Below are 22841 nucleotides of genomic sequence, written 5' to 3'. Positions count from 1 at the left end.
TCGCCAGTGAAAGCCAATTCTAACTGGCTGTATTAACAGTGCATGTTCGGGTTCCCCGAGGATCATGTGGTCTACCCTGCCTAGTTCCACAACCCAGCTTCCCCATGTTAAGCTCAATTCTGGCAAATCTCCCACAGGGATGTGCTCATGCAAACACACCCCACTATGGGCAACTTCACGCGGGCACCTCAGGCTCAACAAGACTGAACATGAAGGCCACCCCCACTGCATTGTGTGGCTGTGGAGTCACCTACCTTTTCCCTGGAGGTGGCACTCCCTCCACCCCAGTCTGAGAAGCACACAGCCAACAATCCAGGAGTTTAAAGTGAGGCAAACACGCCAAGAGCTTGTTTGTCAGGTTCCAAAAACACAAGCATGACCAGTTGTCTGATTCAAGGATTTATTAAGTCATACATGCAAAACATACTGCTAACTGCATTAGCAAAAGATCAATGTAAAAACACTCCACAATTCTGCAACTGTCAATTGCAAAGTTTGTTCTAGTGGTTGGAAGGCCAACACTGTGTTCTTGCCAGTGAGTCAGGTTGCACACAACAGCGCTAGCACTAGCAGTTGACAGAACCTCACAGACCCAAAGGAACAGCTCTAGGCAGAGCCACGACGGGAAGCATGTGTCCACGTGGGTGAGGTCTAGAGGGGCAGCATTAGTCACGTGACAGTGTTGGTACTCCGGCAAGACAGTGATGTTTAGAAGGTTCATAGTTTAAGAATATCTAAAATAGTTTAAAAACTATAAAGCTGCAACACATGATTTTTACACCTAATTACTAGAAAACTAAGGAAAGCACTTATTAGCTTTGAGTAAAGTAAGATGAAAACAGGAGTGCACTCTACCAATCTACCAAAAGAAAAACAAAGAAAAAAACTCCAAATGCATTATCAGAAAGGTCTTATAGTACAGGTCAGACATATTGCTCGTGAAGAGGGGGCCCTAAAGAAAAGTACTTGCTAAGTTAGCAACTGTGGGGATGGCCAGTTTAAATATGGGTTCCACAACCCATCTGGGGAGGGACGGCAGTGTAGGGAAAGGAAAAGCTCAAGAGAGACACTGCTAAGACCTTTGCCATCTACTGTGTCTGACAGAAATTAACCGTTAAAACTCTTTACCCGTGACACTTTTATTCAGTTGAATTACTCCATGTACAATGTAGTGTAAAGTAATCTCTACTTCATATTAGTCAAAATACTGTCTTTATCCTTTGATCATGTCGTGTTTCACACACTCCACCCAGCACACCCACGACTAGGAACAGAATACTTCATTAGAGGCAACACGGGAAACCAGAGTTCTGTTCAAAGTCTGCAAAAGCTAGTCAACTGGGATTTTAGAAAACTCACTATGAAATCAAAGGGCTGAGCTGTTACACTCAGTCATTGTGACGTACAGTACAAAGTTATGTAATGAACATGGGCTGATAAGTTACAGGTGCGTTACATGGCAACGTGTTGTTAAGGAGGCTGTGCTGCGTCACACGGTCTGGAAACTAGGGAAGGGTCTGCACCCCAACTCCAGAAGCTGCAGTCTTCTTAAAAACAAAAGTCTCTCTCAACAGTTTAGTACTTAAGTGTTCTCAGCACAACACGACTTAGTTCAGAAGGTATTTTGGCAATTCTTAATCTGAGCAAGATTAGGGGTTTTGAAAAATAAGGCTTTAAGAAGGCTTGTCATTTAGGGCTGAATTTTTAATAGACCGTAAGTTGGAATTCTTACATTTAAAACAGAACCTTAAAATTATTGACTGGTTCATTGGTTCAAAATGGTTTTATGGAAAAATGAATCTGTAACAAAAACTTGGCATCAAATGCGAAGGCTCCACCGTTTTTTTGAGCAAAGCGTACAAAGGTTCCAGGGACAGGACCAAGAATGAGGGGCTCAGACATTTACAACAACAGGCATTTTCTCTTCCTCTTCTTGACAGGAGGTGGACAGAGAACCGCTCGGATAGCTTCATCAAACACTGTCTTGAGGCCTCGCTGTGTGAGTGCTGAGCACTCCAGATATTTGACAGCACCTAGAAAAGACAGCCACAGGGCATTGATGGACACTCTATCGGGCAATGACACCACAGGACTAAATCAGACCACAGTTTCCCCGCACTAAGCCAGCACAGCGTGGCTCAGCAGCCAACTCCCAAACCAACACTAAAGGCCTGGTTTGACTGGGTGCCCAAAGCAAAGAGACCCCCAAGTAGAAGAAACCTTCCTCTCTCAGATGGACAACTCCAGCCGCTTGTCACCAGGACTGCAAAGCAGAGAACAAGGAGGGTTCATACCGATCTCTTTCGCCATGGCTAGCCCCTGCGGGTAGGTGATGGGGGTCAGTTTCTTCTCCTTCAGCTTCTCAATCGTGTCCTTATCATCCCTAAGATCAAGCTTCGTCCCCACTAGGATGATGGGAGTGTTGGGACAGTGGTGTCGCACTTCAGGATACCACTAGTGTGAAGAAAGAAACAAAGCCATGCTGCTCTCCTCAGCCAGCTAGTATGCACCGAGGACCAAACCTCCAGCCACAGAGGGCCCCACAAAGCTGCTCTGCCTTCTACTCAGCCTTCAAGAACCATGCATACCCTGGCTAGCCAGGCCCCGAGACAGAGAACAACACAACAGACCCCACCTGTCAAGAACCAGGAGAAAGGAGAGAAGGGCAGTACCCTCAAAGGAATCATTTTGGTTTTTAGGAAAGGTCTAATTTATAGGATCACTCTAGAAAAACTCACCATCAGCTTAGGATGAAAATATAGAAGCTAGTTCCACTGTCCCCACCATGGTCCCCATCTCTACACCAACAGGGTCCCTCACCCCTTTTCACTAAATTGGTGCAAGATGCTGGACCAGAAAGAAATGGTCACTACATCAATTCTGAAGTGCTTGGTACCTCTGGGACGAGAGCCTGCTTCCCAAAGAAATTAGTTCTAGAGACCAACACCCTAAAGCCATAGACTTACAAATGGCCCATTCCTCAGTACAGCTACTAAAGTCAAGTTAAACAATTCAAAGTTCCCAGCAAATGATGGCATTCATCTTTCTTTTTAATATTTCTTTCTTAGAGTAATGCTGACTCCTGAATTTTTACTGATAAAGATTCATTAGCTTAATGCTTCAGAATGACATTATGCAACAATCATTCCGTAAATTCCACTTACCTTTGCACGGACATTTTCAAATGATGCAGGACTCACAAGGGAAAAGCAAATTAAGAACACGTCCTACAGAAAGGAAACACAGGCAACATGTAGAAGACAATCTTAAACTGCCCACCAGCTCTGCCTACTGCTGCTTGCAATGAACCATCATAGGCACTATGTGCCTACCGTCAGCAGCACCTAGGTGCTCACTACCTCCCACTTACTCCCCACCCCACCCAGTTGACCAGATGACTCCCAAACCATTACCAAGCCTGCCAACCAGACTTCAGATTAAACTGCGGGCAGCCGTGTGAGGCTCAAGAGGTATCAAATCACATCCCAGGAGGCTGCTTTCCAATCATGCCCAACTGGGAACCTAATTATCGGTTATCAGTTACCAACACAGAAACTCTTCTGAAAAACAGCATCTCAGGCTCATGGATGCAGTCGATTTTAAATACATCACCTACGAAGATACGCTTTTCATTAAGCTCACCATGTGCACATGAAGCACAAACCATCTTATATCATCACTAGCATCTATCAGTCAGCTTGTCACTGTCCCTGGCACAAAATGGAGTTCAAAGATTTGCTCCCCAGTCCTCCAGTCAGGGAGGGAACTCAGTGTGACTTCCCTTCCAATGACAAGCAACAACCACACCCCAGCACTGTCACAGCTTCCCAAGCACAGCCAGGGGCCTCTGGGAAACTTGCCCTAAGGGCAGCTGTGTGGCCCAGAAAGAATACAAAGGAAAAGCAATACAAGAGTGCTTACTCGAGAGAAATTGCTGGCTAAATATAAAATATCTGAGTTTTTTTTCCTATCTAGTATTGCACATGACATAAAATTCAGATGTTTACCTGTATAAAACAATGTCCAAGAGTCTAAAATGAATGCTAGACTTATCAAGATACAGCCCTAGAAAATGCAATTATTCTATTTTGTGAAATGTGTACAGTTCCCAAGCTAGCTAGCACCTTAAACCATCCAGCTGGTATCTCGTACCTGAAAAGGAAAGAAACATCCCACACGACAGCTTTTTATAAACGACATTGTTTACTTCAATGCTGGCACATGCACAAGCCTACCGGAGAATCACCAGGGCCTCCCAGCATCCACGTTGATTTGATTCCAAACCCTCTCAAAGCAGAGTTGGGTTAGCTCACCAGCGCTGCAGCCACCCCCGCAGCCCACCACACAGAACACCAGAGGAAGAGAAAAGACCCTGGGAATGAGGTTAGTCTGGCTCAGCGTTATGACCACCCAGGAAAGCACCAGGTGGACCCTCCACACCTGCACCTCCTACCATCCTGGGGAGGGGCTTCGGGAAGCCTCTTTCATATGGGAGGAGGGGAGCAGGCAGTTCTTGGACCACTTTAATCAACTGGTAATGAACAGTCAGGCTCCAGTGAAAGTTTATTTCATCAAGTGAAACCTCTTCTTGAGTGAATCAGCTAGAAAACACTCAAGGAACCTGAGGCTCATAGTATTCCTGGGGGAGACTAAGTGAAATGAGAGGAGAGACAAAGCTGGAGGCTGAAGTGGACTGAAGTCTTACGGCAATCGGCTTGTCTCTGCCCCTGGAGGTTCTATCTTTACCACTTGTGTCTCCAACCTAGTAATGCAGGAGAACTTTGCTTGAGTTCAGTACAAACTAAGAAATACAAAAGTCAATATAACCCGTTAGTCTTCATCAGAAGTTGTCTCAGCCCTCCTGAGGAGTCCAAAGGTGTACAATGACTTAATACATCTCAGAAACCAAGAGCCACAAAATCAAAGGGTCTGTCCCCTGCACAGTTCAACAAGGAAATCAAAGGAACACTGGGCCTGTCACCAGGGCACTCCCACTATGGTAGCACCTGCCAGAATTTAACACATCCCACAGAGCTCAAAGTGTTCACAAAGTGTCCCTTAACATAAAAAGGCCTGTTGATGGCACTCATCAGTGACAAGATAGTTCTCAGAGGTAAGCCAAAGGAAACCTCAGAGATAGGCGAGGCACCTGCCTACAGGCACAGTAAGGCTTTCCAGAACAGGGAGCCAAAGGAGTCAGCTTGGCACATCAGTCTTCAGACTGCAGTCACTCACGCAAATGAACACTGTTATTCAAACTAAGGTCCCTTTTTGTCAGAGTTGAAGAGGTCACCACTTGATAGCCATTTTATAGGTGACAAACTTTTTTATTTCCATCACAATACTTTCCATTTGTTTTTATCCTCAGTAAAAATGAGAAACATTTGGGGGCTGGAGAGATGACTCAGCAGTTAAGAGTACTGACTGCTCTTCCAGGGATCCTGGGTTCAATTCCCAGCACCCAAACTGTCTGTTTGGTGTGTCTGAGATAGCACTCAACTGTCTGTAACTCCAGGATCCAACACTCTTGCAGATATACACAAAAATAAATAAATAAATAAATTTGCACGCTTGCTCTCCCAATATAAAACACCCCAGAAATTCTAATAAAGACAATCAAGGCAATATTTTAACCTCACCTCACTCAAGCTTTGTATTTACAATTCAAAGAGGGCAATTTCCAGAGACTCCAGGTTTCATCTATGGGCTATTTCTGAAGGTGTTCTCCTAAGGAATTGACACAAAGTGTCCCCCCCTCCAAACAAAACAAAAACACACATTGTTTCATTGTGAAGATCATCAGAATAGGTCAGAAAACAGCTGGAGCACCCCCTGGCTTCATTCACTCTACCCCTTATCCCTGCAGCATCTTCCAGATGGAGGAGAGGCAGGCACAAGTGGAACCAGACTTCCAGCCTACACCATCTGCCTCCTCCTTTCTTGTTCCTTTTTGGCCCCCTCCCCTTGGTCTAAATTAAATTAGTCAGCTTCTGATGCTTTTTCCTACCATCCATCCCTTCCAACCTTGCCTTCCTGATACCAAGGTACAGGGGCTATACTACCTGTGTCCCTGCTCCTCCCCACCCTTGGGACAGCACCTGTCTTTCCTTCTCATGATTTCTGGCCCATCTTTCCTGGGGACTTTACTGCTCTCCTCAGATCACAGGACACTCACATGCCTCCAGCTGAGTGTGAGTCTCCAATGACTTTAGTACTCCCTTATCACCAACTACTTCTCCCTCACTAGACAAAAACACAGCCAGAGCATAAAGAGATAGTTTAGTTAGTAAAGTGTTTGTTGGGGAGGCATGAGAACAGCAAGATGGCTCTTGAGGCACAACATCTGAGGTTGACCTCTATGTCTATCTGTCTCTCTCTTTCACACACACACACACACACACACACACACACACACACACACACACACACACCATAACACCAACTACAGCTAGAGTGGTTCTACTTGCCACACCATCTCCAGTATGAGCCAGAGTTGAGAAACAAACAGGGCAGAGGAAAAGGTGGCTGAATCCTCACTACCACAGAACTACAGTGGCTTTTATTCTACTCTTTCCTAAAACACTGTATCTATATTTCAGATTCACATCTGAATTTTTCTTTTCTTCTTTTTTCCCCATCTCTTTAATAGGAATTTTCACACACAGAAAATGACTAGGGGTTACATACATAGCAGAGAAAAGGCAGATCTAAAAAAATCTAGACAGGAGTTCCCAAGAAAAGACAAGCAGCCTTGACACCTGGGAGCTAGCCTGATGCTGACAGCTTCACTGAGTGGAAGTGTTCCTGTAAAGTCTAACGCGAGAGAGAGAAGGGGGGGGGGGGCAGAATACAAGGAACTGCTTCTTCACCAGGAGCAGCTTCAGCCCTACTGCATCCCACCACCTTCTAGGTAGGATTTCTTAAAATACAAGGCTGTCACAGAACTCAGCCAGAGTAAACCCCTTTTACAGAGTCCTACACACCCCCAATCACATAATACAGTGTGTTTTCCTCATGGCAAAGAGCAGCAGACCCTATTCTGGTTAACTGCAAGTGGTTTCTAGTACTCTCTGGCTGGAGGACCAGACATCTAACAGTCATCTTAACAAAGGCATGCATATCAAAACTGCACCAGGCAGTGGAGGTACACAGCACTCAGGAGGCAGAGGCAAGTGGAGCTCTTGAGTTTGAGGCCAGCCAGGCCTATAGAGCAACACAGAGAAACCTTGTCTAGAAAAACAAAGCAAAAAATCAAAGCTGCAGCCATGTATGCGCGGTCACTCACTCCTCTATCCCAGGGGCTAGAGAGACGACTGACGGCTTTGCTCTGTGATTACAAGAACTGGCTGCTCTTCCACAGGACTCAGGCTCCATTCCTAGCACCCATGAGGTAGTTCACAAATGTCCCTAACTCTAGTTCCAACGGATCTGATCTGGCCCCTGCAGACACCAGGCATGCACATGGTACACATGCATATATGAAGACAAATATTCACACACACAAAAACAAGGTCTACAGAGCTAGTTCCAGGACAGGCTCCAAAGCCACAGAGAAACTCTGTCTCGAAAAACAAAACAAAACAAACAAACAAATAAAACAACAACAACAACAACAACAACAACAACAACAAAAAATGTAAGTTGCAGGCCACCCTAGGCTATACGAAAGGAGACCCTGTCTCAAAATAACAATGGCCATAGGAAGTGGCACATCTCTTTTTAGTGTGCTTCAAATAAGAATCTTCCACTTGAAAAGAACACCTGAGCACAGTTTTTTTTTTATGAGTCACAAAAACAGACTCATACCTCAGAGAGCCAGGACCATACACCAGTCAGCAGAGACCCAGAATAAGATGCCAGCCAGGAAATCCCGGTCTGTTCCTGTATGACAGCGTGGCCTACAGCAGGCAGACTTCATCTGAGCATAACTTGCAGATCTCAGAGAGTCCTAGCAGGCAAGTCTCTAGCTGCAGGCTGAGTGAGAATCTTGTCCTCCTTTCTTGCTACTCAGTCTATCTTATATACGAAAACTGTCCACCTGCTCTGCACAGATAAAACAGCAAATTTACAAGACCTATGTTGAGTCAGGCCTCACACACACCGCTATGGCTCATTCAGTCTGGGAAGAGTCCACCTCACTCATCTGCGATACTCAGTACACAATCTGACTCCTGCCAAGTCACCTTTGACTTGCTGAGAATGACTCCCTCACACAGAAAGGCCTCGCCCTACTCTGTACCCATTGAGTCACATAGGGTGGCCCTTATTTCTCAGAAATGATGCCACACCCTTCCAGACACATCCACTGAGCTGGACGTATACCAACTGCTGTTTTAAAGTCCACCTAAAATCCAGAATTATTCAGCATCCACTAGAGGTAGAACACTTTAAAGATCCCGAAAATTGCCATCATTTTGGGACTGTGAACTGATTTTAAAGATGCAACCACAGTTAAGTTTTAGCACTAGATTGACTAAACAAAAAAATACAAAAAACAAAACAAAACAAAAAAAAACCCTACCCATTCAAACCCTTCCTCTTAACATTTCTGCTCTTTGTTTATTCAGCTACAAGTCAATTAACCTACAGTTCAAAAAAACAGTATCTGGCCAGGCGGTAGTGGCACAGGCCTTTAAGCCCAGCACTTGGGAGGCAGAGGCAGGCAGGTCTCTGTGAGTTCAAGGCCAGCCCGATCTACACAGTGAGTTCCAGGACAGCCAGAACTGTTTCACAGAGAAAAATTGTCTAGGAAAAACAAACAACAACAAAAAGACAGTATCTGGTAACTCCACTAAGAAATGAAAGTTAGAGAAAAGGTATCTTCTAATGGGTAAAACCACCACTAACTAAACAAAAGTTCATTTACAAACACAAAGGTGTAGACTGGAACTAAATCGAGACAAAAAGTAAGGGCTAAATCGGTTAGAGCTGCCCTGTCAGTCAGGGCTCAAAGTCCGTCTTTCTCTAAACTGTCTCTCTGATCGTAAACCAGGTCTCCCAGTAAATCATGAGGGGCACTAAAGGGCACACAAGGAATGTTCGTCCAAGGAAAACCTGGAACAAGGGTCCTGGGCCCATCTAAGGTAGAAGGAAGAACAAGTGGGCATACAGGGTGAGGACTCTGCCAGAACTGGTGTGCACACAACGAGTATTATTTTGTTATTATTTCTGAAACACGGTCTTACAATATAGCCTAGCCTTGAACTCACAGACATCCACCTGCCTTGTCTGCAAAATCCTGAGATTATAGGCTTGAACCAACACACCTGGTCTGAGATGTATTAACTCATGCTAGTGGCAAGTAGGCAAGGCCAGAGATGGAAGAAATTGCCTGAGAACACACAGCTAGGAAGAATTCAAGGCTTTCACTCTGCTGCCTTTAACGTTGGTCATCTTACACCAAAACTGCTCTAAGATACACTTTTGCTTCCTTACCCTGTGCTGGTATGTATAAAGACCAACACTCCACCCTGAGCCATACCCTGGCCCCAAAACACACTGTGTAAAATGAAGACCTTGTATTAAGACAAGCAAATGACATACATATGAAAACTGCTTTGCATCCTAACACTGTCTTCCAGTACCACTGTTCTGCCAACCACTGCCATGATTAGCTTCAGGTAAATCATCAATCATTTGGTTGCCTCATACAGAAGCTAAACTAAAGAGATGTTTTTCCTGGCTAAACACAAAGGCTTATTTAACAAGCCTTTAAACTGAAACCTCCACCTCCCACTTAATACTGAAGTCAAGAACTATGTGCTTTATGGGGGGGGGGGGTAATTAAGTCCTTAGGTAAGTTTAAAGAAATCTTAGCTTTTTTTTTTTGGAGACAGGGTCTCATGTAGTCTAGGCTGGAACTTACTGTGTAACCAAAGATGACCTTGATCATCTACCTTCACTTTCAATTATAGGCATAGGTCACTATGTCCAGTTATGTGGTGCCAGGGATATAACTCAAGACTAAGATTGTGAACGGCAAGTAATCATTTCACCAACTGAGCAACATCCCAACTCAAGAAACCTTAATATTAACTCCTTGTTTTTTTGAGACAAAGTCTCAAACTATAGGCCAAGTTGGCCTCAAACTTGTAGCAATGTTGCCTCAACTTCCCAAGTGCTAGATGACAGGTATGAGCCACCATGTCCGACCTAACTGCTTAATTTGATTTTACATCCCCACAGTCCATCTTTCAAAGTAACTGCTGTTAAGAATAGCTTTGCAGCCAGGTGGTGGTAGCGCACGCCTTTAATCCCAGCACTCAGGAGGCAGAGGCAGGCAGATCTCTGTGGTCTACAAAGTTCTAGGAAAGGCTCCAAAGCTACAGAGAAACCCCGTTTTGAAACAAACAAACAAACAAACAAAAGATTGGCTTTGTGACAGTACCTGTTCTGTGTGGTTGTCTGGAGACTAAATAAAAGAATGCAAAATAAAAAAGGCTGAATAACTGATAATATTTAAAAACCCAAATTCTGGTTTGCATGAAAGGAGGTATGCATTTACTAGTGGAATAATTTATCTTCCCTTAAATGATCAGAGACCCCAGCCACAGCAACATAGCAGACCTGTGAGCACTGCTCATTAGGTGGACACTGAAGAACCATACTCTAAAACATGGTAAAAGTCAAGCATGAGCCTTACTGTTTGCGGATAGGAGAGGGGACGCAATCTGTCATAATCTTCTTGTCCAGCTGTATCCCATAAGCCCAGATTCACTGGCTTTCCATCTACCATAACATTGGCAGAATAGTTGTCAAAGCTGTAGAACAGGACAAGGAAAGGTTAGTCACACCCCCACAGCTTCCCAAAGGAGGTGTGCTACAGGAAAGAGGATGGGCCTAGAGGCTGCTAGTGCAGAAATCTTCCCTGAGGCATGTGAAGCTGCCTAGAGAGGGCGGGCTGAGAACAGGACACAGAGAACCAACTATACACACAAGCAGAGAGATGAGAAGGAAAGGACAGGCTACTGACTCACAAGGAAACAAATGTAAACTCAAAAGGAACTCTCTGCCTTTAATAAAGGTTTTCTCTCAGGAGAAATAAAACATGGAAAGTAAACCTCTTAAAATCCCACTTGTGGGGCTGGAGAGATGGATCAGAGGTTAAGAGCACTGACTGCTCTTCCAAAGGTCCTGAGTTCAATTCACAGCAACCGGGCCGGGCGGTGGTGGCGCACGCCTTTAATCCCAGCACTCGGGAGGCAGAGGCAGGCGGATCTCTGTGAGTTCGAGACCAGCCTGGTCTACAAGAGCTAGTTCCAGGACAGGCTCCAAAACCACAGAGAAACCCTGTCTCGAAAAACCAAAAAAAAAAAAAAAAAAAAAAAAAAAAATTCACAGCAACCACATGGTGGCTCACAACCATCTGTAATGAGATCTGGTGCCCTCTTCTGGCCTGCAGGTGTACATGCAGGCAGAACACTGTACACATAATAAATAATAAAGAAAACATTAAAAAAAATTCCACTTGTCAAATTTTCATGAGCATATTTTGTTTCAACTAGTGTCCTCAGTTTAACTGTACACAGCAAAGTCACCTATGCCTGAGGCCAAAGTGCAGGGGTACAACCAAATACAGCAGCGATTTTAGAAGACACCCACGTTTTCAGAGTACACAAGTGTGCAAATTAGCCTGAAACTGCTACAGTAAGAGGCACCCAAGAAAAGCCTACTGACTAACTAGAGAGAGGAAAAGTCATTTTGAAAAGACAAGCAGCTGTGGTGGTTTACAGAGGAGAGGCAAAATAATCAAGAGTTCAAAGCCAGCCAAGGCTACACAGTAAAACCCTAGTGGTCCCCTTGGGGTCTGAGCCTTCAAGGACGCACTGGACTTGGACCTGAGGATCGAGCTCTGCACCACCATGAGGCTCCCCCAGTGAGCCATTACAAGAAATGTACTTTGTCTTCCCACTCAATTGGGTTACCCATACAGAATCCAACCCAGAATCTAAATCTGCCCCACCCCCTAGTTTTACCTCTACAGCCCTGTAAGAGACATGCAACAATTGATGACTGGCCAGAAAGGCCAATTAAACCAGTGCAATACTTACTCTGCTCCAGGCCCCACAGAGCCAACCTATCAGAAACTGAACTGCGGTGGTCAGGCTCTGATTTTCTTTACATTCCAGTCTACACACTCCAGAGTGTGATTTTCTTTTGTTTTCTAAATGTCTAAAAGTCAGTAAGGAACTGTGCATTATCTCACACAAGCCTCATGTAAGAAAATCATACATTAAATTGATTTTTTTTTGAAGCTCTAAATACCTAACAATTAGATTCCAATGTTTGGGAGGAAAATAAACACCATTAATTCATATATGGATTGACAAAGGCTTTACAAAACAGAAAACACACCGCAGGTAAAATGATTCCCAACCCGAAGAGGATACTCACACGGTGGGGATGTACTCTCCAGGAAATGCATTGGTTGTGTAACTGATCAGCAGGCAGGTTTTACCAACAGCTCTGAAGGGAGAGAAAACGGCTGTTTAGTCAACATGAACACAATCCTGGTTTCCACTACTCTGCTAGAATACTCTAGAAAATGATGGGAAACAGCTATACCACATCCAGAAGTGTAAACAAATGAGCTTTTCTAACATTTAACGCTGCACACATGTTTATCTTTTTTTTTTTTTTTTGATTTTTCGAGACAGGGTTTCTCCGTAGCTTTTGGTTCCTGTCCTGGAACTAGCTCTTGCAGACCAGGCTGGCCTAGAACTCACGGAGATCTGCCTGCCTCTGCCTATCGAGTGCTGGGATTAAAGGCATGCGCCACCACCGCCTGGCCACATTTTTATCTTAAAAACAAAACAAAACCTTTGTATTTCTCAGAAAGGCAGACTGAACGACCTCCTTTTCTGTGTGTGTTGCATCTGGACCAGCAGTCAAGGGTATGCAGTAAGTACAAGGCCCAGTGAAGTGCTTAACATCTTCCACTCAGAGCTGACACCAATATGTGAACAATGACCGCCTCTGCAAACTGCACTATTTCTCAAGTACTGACTAACGTTACTGCCTGTCTGTCCATAACAGAGCACAACCAGTTAAAACAGCCACAGGCTCTCACTCACTCATATCTAGGCACATTGCCTCCCCACCCCCAATCCTCACAAGCTGTGAAAGAAGCTAAGTCAAATACTCTAAACATGCTAATGAAGGACATAGGGATGGAGTAAACTTCTCAAACAGTTGCAAAGAGAAGGCAAAAGAGAAAAGTGCAGAAATATGTAACCATAAGGGACAGACAGCTATAGCTATCACTAGTGGTATCACTCAGGCAGAAGTTAGGGTACTGTTTAAAAAGTTCTCAACCACTGAAATATTGGTCTACAAGAGCTAGTGCCAGGACAGGCTCCAAAGCTACAGAGAAACCCTGTCTCGGAAAAACTAAAAAAAAACAAAAAACAAAAAAAACAAAACTGCTGCACCATTTGCAAAAAAATATAAAATTTCCAAGTTTCACCACAGTCCCTAGTTGACTACAGGGACACCCTAAAGGCTCCGTCCAAACAGTAGAGTCCAGCTTGTTGCTGCCTCTGATGGCTTACTAAGGTCAAGGTGATAAACTGGTGTTAATCCTAAGATTCTGTTGCTCAGCACAGGCCACTGCAGACTGGGCTTCACTATCCAGAAGTAAGTTTGTACTTCCCTTCCACTCTTGAGGCTAAGGGTTCCATAAGGGCAGAAGCTCAACCACTCAGTCTTGCCAATACTTGCTTGACTTGTAACATTATAAAGAGCTTAATGAAGTTGGAGCTTCCCATCCTAAAGATCTCACTGTCAAACACTACATCACCAGCAGGTTAACTTCCAATCCCTAACGGCTTTCTAAACAGAAATGACTCATTAGACATTTATCTTGTGAAAGGCTTAGAATGTCAAAACAAACCTGTATGAGCAAGACAGCCTAAGATCTGGAGAGGCCTAGACTGGAGATTCAGAACTAGCTCTATCATTTACGTGTATAGTTTCTGGCACATCTGAACTTCCTTTGCTGCCTCTGTTCTTGCTTGTAAGTAGATGCATTCAACTCCAGTGAACAATAATCCAATACCAATTTACACCAGCAAAGGAAGGTACTGGGTGCTGAGATACTGCAGGAAACAAGACTCATGGATAGCCAGGAGTGGGGGCTCAAGCCTGTAATCTTAGCACTTGGGGGCTGAAAAGAGGATCTCCAGGAGTACCAGGTCAGTCTGGGCTACATGGTGAGTTTCACTCTAGCTAGGGCTACTTAGTGAGAACCTACTTCAAACAAACTGTACATTCCACACATATATGGAAATGTCAATGAAGGCACTTCGTACAAGTAATATAAGTAATAATTAAAAAAAAAAAACCTTAGCTGGGGCTATAGCTCAGTGGTAGAATACTTGCCTACTACACAGGCATCCTGTGCCCAATCCCTAGCACTTCATCTTCCTCACACCACCATCATGCTCCCCAGCCTTTCACTAGCTCTGCACCCCAGCTACAGTAGAGGCATCATCTTTGAAAGGCCCAACTGGAAAAAAGACTGAGACAATCTGGTATTGAGAATTGTGTTGTTACTATTTTTAATAATGTACCTGTGCACACGCGTCATAGTATGCGTGAGATAAAAAGTTCAAGGTAGCAGTTCTCAACCTGGGGGTCCAATGAGTCTTTCACAGGGGTTGCAAAGACCATCAGAAAACAGATATTCACATTACAACTCATGACAGTGGCAAAAATGAAGTAGCAAGGAAAACAGTTGTATGGTTGGGGGTCACCACACATAAAGAACTGTATTAAAGGGTTGCAGCATTAGGAAGGTTGAGAATCGCTGCTTTAAGGGAATAAACAGACCAAAAAGCTACGGAGAAACCCTGTCTCGAAAATCAAAAAAAAAAAAAAAAAAAAAAAAAAGGGAATAAACAGGTTCTCCCCTCCTATCATGTGTACCCAGGGATGGAACTCAGGTTGTCAGGCTTATCGGCATGCACCTTCACCTACTGAAGAGGTCTCAATACACAACCCTAATGACCTTGAACTTACTATGTAGATTGGGCTGGTTTTGAATTTGTGCCCACCATGATCCTTTGACCCATTTACCTCTGCCTCCTCCGTGCTGGGGTGACAGTTGTGAGCCACCACATATGGCTGGGAATGTAATTATTAACATAATTAACTACAATTTATGTTCTATAAAAACATGACTATAGGGTTGTGATGCAGCTCAGCTGGCCTAGCATACACCACGTCCTGGGTTTGTTCCCCAACACTAAATAAAACCAAGCAGGGTGGCACTTGTCTGTAATCCTAGCACCCAGGAGGTAGAAACAAGGAGGGTCAGAAGCTCAAGGTCACATAGCACCAGCCTGGGGCCAGCCTGGGCTATGTGAGAGCCTGTCTCTGTACTTTTACTAAATTCTTAATTTTAAAATGGATCAGCATAAATAGAGAAGTTATTACCTTTCTTTTAGTGTATTTATTCATTCCTTGTAAACACACGGCATAAATGAACTCTAGAGGCCAAAGTCAACAACTGAACTACAGGAAGTAACATCAAGAACATGTTCACATGGGGAATGGAAGCCGTATTTGGTCACAGCCATGATTGACAGTGCTGCAGAATTTCTGGGAGTTTCTATCTGCTTTGGAATTTTCTGAATTTGTATAGTTAAGTACTTAGTTTCAACCTCCCTTTAATCTTTAGAAAACTAGCCTTGGTCTACTGGAAGGAACTGCTGTCGGTTCTATATTAGTTCTTCCCCTAGCACATGACATTACTATTTCTTTAACCTATCTGTACTTCCTGCCCTATCCTGTAGAAAGGACTAAGAATGAAGCCCACTAGTGATTTCCGTTCCTACTGATGTCTTCATTTTCCTGTCAAGAGAATTCTGTGCTTCAAGCCTTCTGCTTTGACCGGCTTTAATATTATTTTCTGAAATTTACAAATCAAACCTTAAAATACACATATCAATAACCTGAAAGCACTGACAACTTCCTCACATTAAAAACATGTAGAGGCTAGTGAGATGGCTCAGTGAGTCCCAACATCCACATCAGAGGGCTCACAATGCCTATAACTCTTCTGCAGGCATCTGCGTGCGTGCATGCATACACTCAGACACGCTTCTATACACACAAAACCTTTAAAGGTATGTAAAAAACTGGCTATGTAATCACAGCACTTGGGAGTCTTAAAGAGGACTGCTTCAAGTTCAAGTCCTACATGGACTAAGCAGCAAAACCCTGTCCAAAAAGAGGTCTCCATCACTGCTGTAGCACATTAGTAGAAGGCTTGCCTAGTGCAAACAATCCCCCAAATTCCGTGCCCAGCACCGAAGGATGGGAGTAGATCTAAAAAGAGTAAAGAACATAACTAGGTGGTGGTGGCTCACGCATTTAATCCCAGCACTCGGGAGGCAGAGGCAGGCGGATCTCTGAGTTTGAGGCCAGCCTGGTCTATAAGAGCTAGTTCCAGGACAGGCTCTAAAGCCACAGAGAAACCTTGTCTGAAAAAAACAAAAAAGAATAAAGAACTTTCTGCATGGCCTTGTAAGACAAAACATTCCTAAGACTGGGAAACCAGACTCATCCAGTAACTGGAAACCAATCCAGATCAGGTAGGTAATACTGTCTAAAAGCACAGAGATCTGACCAAGTCAATCTTAAGGGCGGGGTATGGTGATACATACCCGTCTAGTTCTTAAAGAGGGCAGAGGGATCCAGAGTTCAAATCTAGTCTTGGGTACAAAGGGAGTTTGGAAGCTACCCCGGGCTGTATGAGATCCTATTTCAAAAACTCAAGTGGGAGCTGGAGATCCAGCTCAGAGGTTAAGAGCTTGTTGCTCTTCCAGGACTCAATCAAGCTTAGTTCCCAGCTGCCTGTAACTCTGCCTTTGGAGTAGACAATGCCCAACCCTGACCTCTGTGGGCATCCACTCATAAAAACACACATAAAAATTTTAAAGTAAGAAATGAAGTGAAAGATGACTGAGGAAGATGCCTACCTCTCCCTCCATGTAGACCCATGTCTGTATGCTCACTCACAAATACATGTATGTCCTCCTCTCTCATATTCCTCCATAACTGAAAGACCTTGAGCTAGAGTCTGAAATTTCTCTAAGAAATATCTCTAAGCCAGTCGGTGGTGGCGCACGCCTTTAATCCCAGCACTTGGGAGGCAGAGGCAGGCGGATCTCTGTGAGTTCGAGGCCAGCCTGGTCTACAAGAGCTAGTTCCAGGACAGGAGCCAAAAACTACGGAGAAACCCTGTCTTGAAAAAAAAAAAAAAAGAAATATCTCTAAGGTACAAAGATTCTGAGATTCTGTAACAATATTTCTTCCACGACAAGGTTATGTTCGGAAAAACAGATGAATCGTGAAGAATTGTTCAATTATTAGGAAAAGACAAATCCCAATTCAGAACTCTCATACTTACGAGTCAGGAACTTCATAACCAATGGGTATAAAGATAGTCATTAACACCATTAAAGACTTCAAACTAAGACTCTGTACAAAGTTTCAATCCAAAGCACTCTTCTGACTTCCAAGGGCACTAGGGACTTGGTGCACAAAAATACATGCAGGTAAAACAGCCAAGCGTATAAAGTAATAAAAACAAAATTTTAAATTTGGAGTCGGGTGATGGTGCCTTTAACATGCACTCAGAAGGCAGAAGTGAGTCTGAGCCCAGCCCAGTCTACAGAACAAGTTTCAAGACAAGCTCTAAAGCTACAGAGAAACCCTGTCTCAAAAAACCAAAAAAAAAATAAAATAAAATAAAATAAAAAAATAAATTTGGAAGCCAGTGCAGAATTCAAGTGCCTTCATAACAGGCCAAAATAAACAGACATCCACATCACAAGAAAACAAAAACTCATGAGGAGCTTAAGCAAATTCATGGGCCATGCTATCACTGATCAATGGAAGCAGAGTAAAATGTGTCCATTCCTGTAGGGATGACATCATAGGAGGCTGAACTAACGAAATTCCTAGACAGCAATGTCGAAGTTAGACAATGTACTGGACCCAAGTCCATACGCAGACAAGAAGGTAACTTAAGATTTGGCTTGTCAGCTTCCTGGTTGTCCTATCCTAAACTAAAGTGGTCCTGTTAAAACCACTGAGGTAGTTGTGGTGGCACATCTCGGCAATCCCAGCAGGAGAACAAAGCTAGGTCAGGGCTGGGTGGGGATTTGATGGAGTAATACGACACTATCTATCAAGTGTGAGGTCCTAGGGTTAGTCCATAGCACCAGCACAAAGACAAAAGTGTGTGTGTCTAAGAGTAAGAGCACTAGCTCAGTGTGGTTCAGTGTATGCCACACACTACCAAGAAAAATCACATGCTCTGCTTTCAGAAATACCACCTGATATAAGGTTAAATCTCTATTTTATATCCACTGTCAATTAACTACTGAACAGAGACTAACCCACCAGAAGAATACAGGCTGACTAATCTAACATGGTCATCAGAATTTTTAACTGCAATTCCTCAAAAGAACTTTTTTTTAAAATATTTTATTTATTTATTATGTATACAGTGTTCTATCTGTGTGTATGCCTGCAGGCCAGAAGAGGGCACCAGACCCCATTAAGCATGGTTGTGAGCCACCATGTGGTTTCTGGGAATTGAACTCAGGACCTTTGGAAGAGCAGGCAATGCTCTTAACCACTGAGCCATCTCTCCAGCCCCCTCAAAAGAACTTTTAAATAAGAACGTTCCCAATTTGTACGATCTTAGTTTGTCATCACTCCTTATATTAGAAGGAACACCAAGAGGCTTTTAGCCCTGTAAAATGTGGTATACTGCCGGGCGATGGTGGCGCACGCCTTTAATCCCAGCACTCGGGAGGCAGAGGTAGGCGGATCTCTGTGAGTTCGAGACCAGCTTGGTCTACAGAGCTAGTTCCAGGACAGGCTCCAAAGCCACAGAGAAACCCTGTCTCGAAAAAACCAAAAAAAAAAAAAAAAAAAATGTGGTATACTATATATGACATTAGGTTAATTGCTTTAAATTTTTTCAGAGTAAAAGGCACTCCAACTATACTTCAGGCACAGCTTATTTAATAAAAAGCAAAAAATATTATTGGCATGCAAGGCTATGTATCTATACTTCTAGACCAGTGGATCTCATGCTGCAACCTTTAATCCAGTTCCTCATGTTATAACAACCATAACGCTTTCTCCTTGCTACTTCATAACTGTAATTTTGCTTCTGTTATAAACTGTAATGGGGGGGGGGTCACAGGTTGAGAACCAATGTTCTAAATCAATGTTGCTGTACATTCAAAGTGTAAATTTCATCAGTCTTTTGGTAAATGTCTACTTCTGTCACTTAGCCCCAACAATATCTATGTCAAATATAGTACGAAAAAGCACATCAAGAAGGTCTGGAGAGATGCTCAATGGTTAGGAGCACTGGCTGCTCTTGCAGAGAACCCAGGTTCAATTCCCAGCATCTACACTGTGACTTACAACCATCTGTCACTCCAGTTCCAGGGTATCTAATGCCCTCTTTCTGGCCTCCTTGGATACCAGACACAAATGTGGTACAGACATACATGCAGGCAAAACACTCTTATACATTCAGCATGTTTAAAGTACGGTCAGATGTGGTGATACACATCTTTAACACAGCATTCAGATCTCTGGGAGTTCCAGGCCAGCCAGAGATACACATCGAGACTCCATTTAAAAAAAATGTATACTGGGGTTAGAAAGATGTCTCAACAGGTAAAGGTAAGCCTGACTACCTGAGTTCAATCCCTGGGACCCACGTGATAGAGCCAATTCCTCCAGGTTGTCCTCTGACCTTCACAGCTTATTATGGCAATGTATGCCTTCCACACAATACAAATAAATATATTAAAAAAAACAGTTTTGCTTTTTTTAGAAAAAGACTGAAAAATTCAAGGCTAGAAACTGCATTTCTAACATTCTTCACAGACCTTCATAGTAAAAACAAACAAACACAAAAACCCCAACAATGACAGTAAGAATAGGGGCAAGTGGGAATGGCTCAGTGGTGAGCACTTGTCTAACACACAAGAGATAAGGCACTGGAAACACACACACACACACACACACACTAACAATGGTAACCAGCACTTCCAGGCACTCCACAAGGACCAGGCACTTAAGAGCCTCTTAATATTCAGCATCTTGTTTAGTCTTGTTTAACTTTCCCTAGAGGCATCTCTCTTGAGGAAAAGAATGACAGGCTGAGGGTTACTCCAGAAATTGAAACAGCAGTGGGGGGCTGGAGACATGGCTCAGCAGTTAAGTGCACTGGCTGCTCTTCAAGAGGATCTGGGTTCGACTGCTAGCACCCCATAGTGGTTCACAACCACCAGAAAACTCCAGTTTCAGGGGATCCTCTGTTTGCACAAATATATGGCACAGACATACATGCAGACACAACATCCGTACACATAAAAAACTAAAAATAAGAAAAAGTAATGGTACCCAAAGGAAGGCTCCAGACCCCACAGAAGGCATTCTGGGTATTTTTGTTTTATAGTCGGTAACAGGCTAAGATGTATCTCAGCTGTTCAGCACTTGCCAGAAGCATAAGGCCCTGAATTCCAACTCCAGCACAGGGGGAGGGGGGAAGCAGACCTACAATATGATCTATAAGTATCAATAAAAATATAAGCATACCTGTTGCATGTGTATTTCAGTCAATCTTAAAAACTTTCAAACACTGTGATATGGTCCTGATTCAGCAGCAATTTGCCTCTTTTTTAAAAAGTAATTTTTTGAGAATGTCATCCAATGGATTTTGATCATATTCATCCCCACTCCTCCTCCTAGTTTTGCATCCCCCTCTTAAAAGCCCTCCTAGTCCACTTTGTGCTGCCCATATACTCTTGAGTGTGGGGCCATCCACTGGAGCTAGGTGGATCTACCAAGGTCACACCCATAAAGAAAACTCATTCTCCCACCCCAAGAAGCCATCAAGGGTCCATTCCTACTCAGCCTCGGCCCTCCCTGCCCTGGGCTAGGATTCTGTACAGCTGCTATGGAGTTCAGAAGTATAGTCCAGAAGGCACTGCTTCCGTCTAGTGTCCCTGACCTCTGATTCTTACAATCTCCCTTCTTCCTCGACGGTGCTTAAGCTTTGTGACGACCAGGGTGGTGATAGAGCAATTTAACTTATAAAAGACCAGGAATGGTACAGCCTCCCAACCCACAAAAGCATTTCAAACTTTTAAAGGAAGTTCACATAACTTTTCAAACGTTCCCAAGGAAAGGTGCATTCAAAATACAAACAAACGCTTTCACTCAAAGCAGGCCGGATGGCTCATACCTGTAAACCCAACACTACCAAGACTGTCACAGGCGAATAACCATCAAGGACCAAGAGACAGAAAGACCCTGGCTCCAAAACAGAACTTCAACTGCTTTCACTATCAAACAACTGTCCCAGGCTCCAAAGCTTCCTTTTAGGAGGAGAAAGGGAAAGCAGCGGACACATTTCTAGCCTCTGAGACTCCCAATATGTAGTTCTATACATTGAGCCGTGTTCTGTTTGTGAAACAACCCCCTCCCCCAAAAAAGAGGGGATCTGACCGTTTGGCTACATTAGTTACAGGGGCGATCCCAGACGTCTAACGTAGAGTTATGCAAATAGGCTGAACAATCGATCAAAAATTCAGGGGCTGCGATTCAGGAAAATCCGTGTTCGCTGCAAGCGTGGAAGACAGTAAGTTTGCAGCGCGTCCTACTGAACTTGAAAATGTACCAGTTGCATTTTGCGTTTGAGGAAACCGGGAGTAGTAAATCTGCAAGCTTCCTCGTTAACACGAACCTACACAGGCAACGCTGAGACGCGCGATTTTGCTCCGATTACACTGAGATTCTTGTTTCTACTGAAGGAGGGGGGGCGCCTGCATAAGACCAGTCTTGTCTCCCTCAAGGGCCTGAAACCATCACGAACAGTCATGAAAAGAACTGCCTCGAGTCACAGGGAGCTGGATCTGCAACGTCCCTATCTAACGCCTTCAGAGAAGGCTCTTTTTTTTTAATGACCACACTACGTTCAATGGACAGTCTTCATCACACTCAACTCCTTCAGCTAGCATTCCAGTAACTTTCCCGGCGCAAAGTGTGAAAATGAGCATTTTTATAAACACCCTGCAAAGTCGAAGCAACCGAGTCCGTTCCTAACTTCCAGGTCACCCAAGTGGCCGGTGCAAAACTGCATCCAATAGGTTCGACTCTGAGGCCGTTACCTAGCCCCGTTCTCGGGGGGAAAATCCTAAGTTCATGAAGAAACTGGACTTCCTTTTCTCAAAAACAATACGGGAAAAAAAAAAAAAGCAAAAATTTTCAAACCAGCCCCGTCTACGTGCCAACGAGAGCAGGGCGACGGGCGGTGTCCGGGGGAAAAGAAAGCAGGAGGGTGGAGTTCACTTTTCCCTCCGGCCGGCTCGCCCAGGCCCTCCCCCAACCAGAAGCCGGAACCAGGCCTGGGAGGGTGGGAGGCCCGCGCCCCCCAGAAAGCCGGGCGCGCGCTCTACGCCAGCCCGAGGCTTTTCGGGCCTGCGGGGACCCGAGTGCAGCCCGCCCCCCACGGCGCAGCGGACGACACCCCTTCCGTCGCCCCCGACACGGTCGTGCACTCACCCGTCTCCCACCACCACACACTTGATGGCCTGCATCTGGGCCGCTCCGTGGGCCGCGGCGGCGGCGGCCGGTCACTGAGGCGGGAAGCGGCGGGCTCGGGAAACGCGGGGCGGGCGGGTGCGAGGCTGCGGGCGGCGGGGCGCCGAGTGCCGGGACCGCTGTCCACGCCGCCTGGTCCTCAGTGGACTTGGAAGGCGAAGCACAGCAGCAGCCACCACCCAAAGCTGAGGAAAACT

At 44.5% G+C, this 22841-nt stretch overlaps 1 protein-coding gene across 1 annotated transcript; it reads right to left on the bottom strand.

The window, feature by feature from the left end:
* Positions 1–383: 383 nt before the first annotated feature.
* On the bottom strand, positions 384–22841 carry Rac1 (Rac family small GTPase 1). Its single transcript, XM_075973724.1, has 6 exons — positions 22606–22841; positions 12394–12465; positions 10643–10760; positions 3165–3227; positions 2295–2454; positions 384–2033 (listed from the first exon to the last, which is right to left on the bottom strand). Exons 1-6 carry the CDS (start codon positions 22638–22640, stop codon positions 1903–1905), a joined length of 579 nt encoding a protein of 192 aa, XP_075829839.1. The 5' UTR covers positions 22641–22841; the 3' UTR covers positions 384–1902.

The sequence above is a fragment of the Microtus pennsylvanicus genome, chromosome 1, assembly GCF_037038515.1.
Source record: "Microtus pennsylvanicus isolate mMicPen1 chromosome 1, mMicPen1.hap1, whole genome shotgun sequence".
NCBI lineage: Eukaryota > Metazoa > Chordata > Mammalia > Rodentia > Cricetidae > Microtus > Microtus pennsylvanicus.
The sequence above is the reverse complement of the archived record's forward strand: the minus strand, read 5'-3'. Positions and strand labels throughout refer to the sequence as shown.